Source organism: Chamaea fasciata, unplaced genomic scaffold (genome assembly GCF_029207755.1).
Source record: "Chamaea fasciata isolate MVZ Bird 193981 ecotype frontalis unplaced genomic scaffold, bChaFas1.0.hap1 SCAF_4, whole genome shotgun sequence".
NCBI lineage: Eukaryota > Metazoa > Chordata > Aves > Passeriformes > Sylviidae > Chamaea > Chamaea fasciata.
In genome coordinates, this window is record NW_027094089.1 from 40,964,691 (window position 1) to 40,972,498 (window position 7,808).

At 35.3% G+C, this 7,808-nt stretch overlaps 1 protein-coding gene across 7 annotated transcripts in view; it reads left to right on the forward strand.

Annotated features, from left to right (window-relative positions):
- TNFAIP8 (TNF alpha induced protein 8) overlaps positions 1–3,316 on the forward strand; it is a 59,131-nt gene extending 55,815 nt beyond the window's left edge. For all 7 annotated transcript variants that reach the window (XM_066181365.1, XM_066181362.1, XM_066181367.1 and 4 more), the window contains one exon: positions 1,434–3,316. In XM_066181365.1, coding sequence (XP_066037462.1) covers positions 1,434–1,999 — 566 coding nt within the window. In that variant the 3' untranslated portion in view covers positions 2,000–3,316. The remainder of the gene's footprint in view (positions 1–1,433) is intronic.
- The last annotated feature ends 4,492 nt before the right edge of the window (positions 3,317–7,808 follow it).

Sequence of the window (7,808 nt, forward strand, 5' to 3'; positions counted from 1 at the left end):
CACTTCATGCTTCTAAAACAAAATACTGATATGCACCAGAAGTTTTAACAAACAAACCTGCTTGAAGGATTTTGGGATGATAAAAAAGGAGCTTGTTATTAAGTTTCTGAAAGATACTCTTGAATTAAAAATACAGATTTGTGTTTCATGTCCTGAAGGACAAGTTTCTTCTATTTGCTGGAACCCCTACGGCACCCTGCATCTGAACACACCCAGCTGCCCACATACCAGCACTTATGAGGAAACCTTTTCCAAAATCAGGGACTTACTGTCTGACATCCGTAGAGTTGATGTTTTCATTAAAAGAAAAGAAAAAATTTCCAGTCCCTGTGTTTGCTAAGCAAACCTTTCATATGTATAGTAAATGTAAACGGATGCAGTCTTCCTTCTTCTGTCTGAGACTCCAGGAGAGCTGCAGCACACAAATAGCCATTTCCCAGACAATTCTACCTGAAAACACCAACTCACATGAGTCTTAATGGAGACAGTGCTGCCAAGGGGAATGTGCTTTCAAAAACTGTTGCTGACAACAGAACACATGATAACATTTCACAAGTTAAGATTCTGAAGGACTGTTTGGTGTCTTTTTTTAAGTGTCTGAACAAAAGTACAAATCAATCATGGGGTGTATTAGTGCAATCAAACGTAGTTTTAGAGGTGGAAATGTGGTCTAGGATCTACTTAATTGGTCACAGAAAGATACTTTCAAAAAGTTATGCTCACCATTGTTATGACAATCCCTAGAAAGTAAATGTCTTGCTTTTACTGCATAAAGTATAGGGCATAAAAATGTTAATCTGTACTTGCTTTTCTTCTGAAAGCTAGTGTCTTCAGATTCCATCCTGAGAATCTCAGTATTGTTTGCTGACCATGGATTTTTGTCTTTCATTTATACTTCTGCATGGATGTCTATAGATACATATGAAATAGATATCTAAAAAAAACTTAGAGTGGTGTCTGCATTCACTGATCATGTAAAATGCTAAGCAGGAAAAGGCTTTGTAATGGTCACTTCACTGAATTACTATCTTTGAGTAGCAGTGGTTATTTGTCATGATACTGGGATAAACCTGGTTTCAGATTTCATTACGAATGCGAGAATCAGATTAGATTTGTGATTCATCTGGTCAAATAGGGCAGTTATATTGCCTCAATTTGAAATCCCATCAATCCATACATAGAGAGATCTCAACCATTTCTGAGCAAGTTCAGTTGGTATTTTCTCAAAAGTAAAACAGTCTGAAAGAATGTGAACGTAAAGAGAGGAGTTTTAGGGATTAAAATGTGGAGTTTTTTTCTGCAACTACATTGAATTATTTTTATGACACTGAGTAAGACTATTGTGAATGTATAAATATAGAAATATTCCTCAACTTGCTGTCCAGAGACTGTCTATTTGGAAGTACTGACTGCTCACTTTTTTCTTCCCCTAGTGGCCACAGATGTCTTCAACTCCAAAAATCTGGCCATTCAGGCCCAGAAGAAGATCCTTGGAAAAATGGTATCCAAATCAATAGCAACTACTTTGATTGATGATACAAGCAGTGATGTTTTAGATGAGCTTTACAGAGTAACAAAGGAATATACACAAAATAAAAAAGAAGCAGAGAAGATCATCAAAAACCTCATCAAAATAGTCCTCAAATTGGCAATTCTCTACAGGAACAACCAATTTAATAAGGATGAAATAGCACTGATGGAGAAATTCAAGAAGAAGGTTCATCAGCTGGCTAAGACCGTGGTCAGCTTCCATCAGGTGGATTATACCTTTGACAGGAACTTTTTGTCCAAACTGTTAAATGAATGTAGAGAGCTGCTTCATGAAATCATTCAGCGTCACCTAACTGTGAAGTCACATGGACGCATCAACAATGTGTTTGATCACTTCTCTGATTGTGAATTTTTGGCTGCCTTGTACAATCCCTTTGGACCTTATAAAATCCATTTGCAGAAACTTTGTGATGGTGTCAACAAAATGCTAGATGAGGGGAACATATAAGTACTTGCAATAGAGGTGACTGCCTATGAGTTATCTGTAGATGGAACACTGTTGATTTATGAAGGAATAAGGGAGCATGAAAGAGGTTTTTTTACATTATGACAAGTCTTTCCTAAATATCTTTATTAATTGATTTCTTACTATGCGCTATCTGTTGCTATTATTCACAGTCCATCTGGAAGAAAAACTGGACATTACTTTTTTTACTGTGCTTTGCCTATGGAAACAGCTTGATAAAGACAATCAAATAGAATGGTTCAAACAGAGTAAGAGTCTTGCAAGATAGATACACAATCCAAAACAATATGCTGTCAGACAATCCACGTCTTTCATAGATTTACAGAATTAATTCTAAACTATCAGAATCCAGTAATGTTGGTAACAGACTATCATGGTGATGGTACACTCTGTAATTTCTTTCATTTACTTGTAAAATAGACATATTTGATTCAGTTATAGTCTTGCTCTCTGCACAGATAACAGCTTCCTAGTGTTGCCATTATGAAGCATTGAGTTTTAAATAAAATCAATGATGCTGTCACATAGAGTCTTAACAGCAGGCTTGTGCACCTCCAGCTCAGAAGTGAAAACTTCTGTCTGCAAGGCAGGATCTCCCAAGCAGAGATCCTTACAGACCTGCACAGGTGCTTGCTTCCTTTGACTCCATGGGGATTATTTGAGGAATAAGCTATTGGAAAATAGCTGAACTGGGGAAGAGCATTCCCAAGAAACTGCTTGTGGTACAGAATTTTAACTGTGCCTGTAATGAGATAAAACACAATGACTTCTCTGTGCAATTCCTTAAGATACTTTAAATTCTGCTGGTAGAATCATGGAATCAATCATTTGGGTTGGAAGGGTCACAATTCTTTTAGAAAAGATGTGAGCCAGTATATTTGATATACTAGTCTGATGTGTATGATGATGTGAATTCACCAAAGCTGATAAATAAATTACAAGCCATTTGCATTGTGTACAGTGAAAGTAGAAAGAGAAATTAATGTTATCATTGTATTATATACTATTTAACTAAAGGAAAAATGAAATTTTAAATAATTTTTTTCTTCTTTTCTTACTTTCTACCTTTTATCCTTTTTTTCTTCATCTTCTCTCTGCCTTGACATTGGGGATAAAAAATGTGACTTTCTAGGCACTGTAATGTACTTAAAGGCATGAAGTTAATACATTTCAAACAGCCAAAGACTTTTTGTTAGGAAGCATATAAAGAATTTGCTGTTTATTTAATTGCCAGTGTTTTTGCTGTTTGCTGTGTCCTTTTGTTTTAATGAGTAAACCAAAGAATATTTGCACTCCAAACTTCTCTTGTTTTTTTTTTTCCCTTTTATTTTGAGTTCTGAATTGTGCCAGCAGCAGAAGTGTTGCAACATCTGACATTTCAGCATTACTTGTGATTTTTAAGAGAGAAATTTAAGTTTTATTCATGTTAGGTTGGTCATTAGGCTCTCAATATTCCTGGAAATGTGCCAGAGAAATGTGTTAAAAATGTGAACTCATTTTACGGAAGCCAGTGGTGTTTAGCAGAGAGAGAAGATTGATATGCTACTTGTCTGGAACAACTGGGAACTGATGTAAGGACAGTACACCAGAATTTGCCAAGAAGTAACCTAATAGGTCGACATCTGAAGGAGTATCATGTAAGATCCCTTCCCATGCTTTACCTAAACAGTAAATACATTGTGTTTTTGTCCATCATGCATAGGAATGCAACATCATGGAGAAAATCAAACAAATTGTAAAGAGTTTTGGTTTTGGTCTATTTATTTTATCTTCCTACATAGAAAGAGAAAGCTGTTTATTCTCACCCAGGAGGAAGAATTGGTAAAGAAAATAAAAAGGACCTTGACTTCTAGAAGTTAAAACAGTTTTGTCTACAAATCCTATTTTCAAGTTACGTCGTGATTCTCCAAAAATAGCATAGTTTATAATGAATGGTAACCGTTACTGAAAGGAGACAGTACCTTGTTCAGAACCAGGTGTATTACTTGTGTGTGCTGTGTAAAGCACAGAAGATTATCTTTGGCCATGAACCAGAATATTTTGACTGCTCAGATTTTAATTTTCTCCAGGATAAAAATTGCAGAAATTATCTTTGTACCTTGATAATTAACACCTACTTACATGTATATGAGCTACGTATATTTTCAGTACTCAGCACCTTCTTACTGAGCTGCACTATCTGGCCATTTACTTGTTAGGAAAAGTGAAAATTGCCCATGGAGATCTGATTATAAGCATGAAAACTTGACAGCTAAGGGAACTTCTATATAGCTTACAATTGTGTTACATTCTTCTGAAATGCTGTAACAATGGTTCTTGTCTGGCATTCATTTTGAGTTTACGGAAAAGTGAGTTCCATAATGATGAAAGAAACCAATCGTGTTGGGTTTCCAAACGCCTACCATATACTTCTAACATGACATGTCACTCAAGCTGTATACTTTTGCAGGTAATTTTTTTCCCTGCAGCATGTGTAAATAGTAGCTTTAATTACGAAAATTCTGAAGTAAACTGACAGCATTTTTGCCTGCAGTACACTTTCATGAAGGCACTGACCCTCTAGCAGAAACTTGCTATAGTCAAGATTTTAAACAAGGTTACAGTGGTACTGTTTAATTATGGGTAGCATAATTCCATAATTCAGTGTTGCAAAATTGATAATACTGTGCTTTAACGGGGTAATAATTATTAATATATTAAAATCCAGTCATCACAGATTGATTTTACAATGGGCATTTATCAGTACTTCAGGTGATGCATATTTTTAATGCCTTTTCAACGCTTAGCTAATATGTAAAGCGTAATGCCATCAAAATACATGTTATTGAAGTTCTGGAACTTAAATTTAAATTTATGGCCTTCTAGAGGCATTGAAAAAGTGCTAAATCAGACCTTGGATACATTTTGCAAGACATAAAGAAGCATGATCTCATCCATATAAAGAAAACAAAATACAGGGAGATTATCAGGGCCATTTTTGTGTGGACCACTTTGGGAGGGATTCACTGGAACTTTTGGCCACCCTTTAATTATGTTTGCACAGACAAAAAGACACAATTGGGTAAATTACAAGCCTTATTCTTGGCCTTGAGTTCTCTTGAGATTTGTCTCCATTTAGGAGGTACAGAGATCATCAGGAATCTGGAAGGTTTCAGCAATTGATGTGGAGTGATTTGTGGTTTTTTTTTTTTTTTTCCTTGAAAGTATCAAGTCATGTCTCTTCTAAAAAAAGATTCAACCCCACCCATAAATTCTTACAAAACAATGGAGTGAGGAGATGGCCAACTGCTTTCTCCCTAGCGAGATTACATTTTCCCAAGAAAACGGAATTGATTGTGATGGCAGTTGGCTTCAGTCACTTTCCAGCCCCTTCTAGCTGTAATGGCTATAATGTGACTTAAGGTAAACTGGAATTCTGCATGTAGTTCTTCAAGGGATCAGAGTATGCTCATTTTCAGGGTCTAGCAGAGAGGGATCCATCCCACTTCATTATCAGAGAGGACAGCGTTAAGAGAAGGATGGTAAGTTGTACATTGCATGTGCTCAGATGGTCTCTGAATGATGGGCATTGGCGCTCTGGTGATCTCCTACCACAGCTTTCCTTTGCTTTTTGCTGCCATTCTGAGCAGATGACACTTAAGACAGGTCAACTCCTTTCCTACTGTTTTTACCCCAGGATTACATTACATGGTGATCTAATGAGAAGAGTAGATAGACTACATTTCCTGCATCCCTTAATGAAAGAAAAAAGAATAATAATTAAAAAAAACCAAAAACAAAACAAAACAAAACCCAACAAAAACACAAATAGACACCGCTTTCCTGTTTCATTAGGGATTTTTGGTTTTGTTTTGGTTTGATTTTTTTGAGGGGGGAGGGTTGGGTTGGCAATGTAATTTGATCTCTGAAAGAATAATCTATGTCTTTTTTTAGCTGTTAATACTGTTTTGGCTATAATCTATACCCTCATCAGTGTAGTAAGCATTTAGCTGTGATTTCAGTACATACACTTCTGAGCCTTTTTTTTTTTTTTTCTCCCAGAAGTGCTTTTGAATATATTACAGAGGGTATATACTTCATATACATGAGGTGAAGATTCCTGTTTGCATAACCCTTTGCAGAAAAACTTCGTTACAAGTGCTTTTTATTGAGATTTGTGCAGGTCACCCAACATTCATGGTTAAGTGGGAAACATCTGTGCTCTAGATAAAACAACTGTCAAAAGAGATTATAAATTTCCAGAAAAGTTCTGTAATATCTTACTTCTATGCATTTCACATAAATGAAAATTCTTTTGGGAGGGGGAAGTTTCCTATTTATCTTAAAACCAAACTGCTGTGCAAAACCATACTGTGACTATTACTCAGAAAGTTTAGACTTGACTTAGTAATGTAGTTATTTCCAGTTTGTGAAAAAAGAATGACACCAAAACCCAACAGAAAAAGAAAACTTGCAGTTGAAAGAAGTTCTGAAATAATTATCCATTCTAATATTCTAATCTTTTCATGTTGAATTTTGCATACTGTAGTTGAAATTATATTGCAGCTTTGTAATTCATATATAATATTAAATATTATAGGTTAATGTGATTTTTATATTTATAAAAACAGAGGAATAGTATCTCCATACACACTATGTCAAAGAGCTTTCTTTTGCAGTTACCACAGTGCCCAGTCTTTGTAACAAATCAAAATTTCTTAATGTTTAAAATACAAATTGCTGAAATTACCTCTTTTCTTACTACTCAGTTTTATTATTTAGGGTTCTGGTTTTGGATTTTAAAGTTGAGATTTATGGGCAAGATATTCCTGAATCAATACCCACTTTTTCTTGTGAGCTTGGGAAATACAGATGCTGATGTGTATCTTCTAACCATCTGTAAATTTGTACTTGCTAGTACATCTGTTTCTGCAGAAACATCCCTTACAGCACTTCTTTCTATTAGGGAGCAAATTGAAAAGAGATGTCTTGTAACTTTGGGATGTATCATAATTACATAGTATGAAACAAAGAAGCAGACTTTAATAATTAAGTATAATGTAATTAAGAAGGTACTTTACTTGCCCAGCTTTCCCAAGTAATCAAAACTTATTTGCTATTTGTTGCTGTCCCCTGTGGCAAAGTCTTGGTGTACTAGGTGGAAGACAAAGGCAGAGCTTCCTACAGTTACTGTAATTTAGATTTAAGTTACTTTTACATGTAAGGCTTTCCACTGTCTACTCTAAAAATCCTAACACTGGATTTAAAAATCATGCTTTTCATTGGTTTCCTGACAAATTAATTCCTATTTCAGTTTGTATTAGATATTTCAGTTTAAAATGTGCTTTTACTGTGCACATAAGTATGAGTAGAAACAAAACAGCAGCTGGCCTTGTGCATCATATTTTGCTTTCTAGATACCTTGGGGTTTTTTCATTAGGTGTTTTGTGTCCTATAAGGAAACTTAGTGGATATAATTTTGAAGGTTTTCATAAATTCTGGTCATTCTAAGAGAAAAAATGTTTGCTTTTCACACAGTTGTTCTTCAGTTTCCACTGGCACCTAGTAGCAACCTAAAACTCTTCATTTGCAAGATATTTGTGGGACATTTTGAGGTATGTGTTTTCAGAATTCATATGTTGTTGATTTTTCTGGGCAAGCTGCAGCTAATGGTGGATGAAAAATATTGTTACATTTAAGTTGTGTGAGCGTTTTCTAATACAGGGAGTATGGTAGTGTAGATATAATAAATCAGCTTATGTAGAGCCCATACCACCAGCCCTTCTTCTCTTGTGTGGGAATACAAATGCAC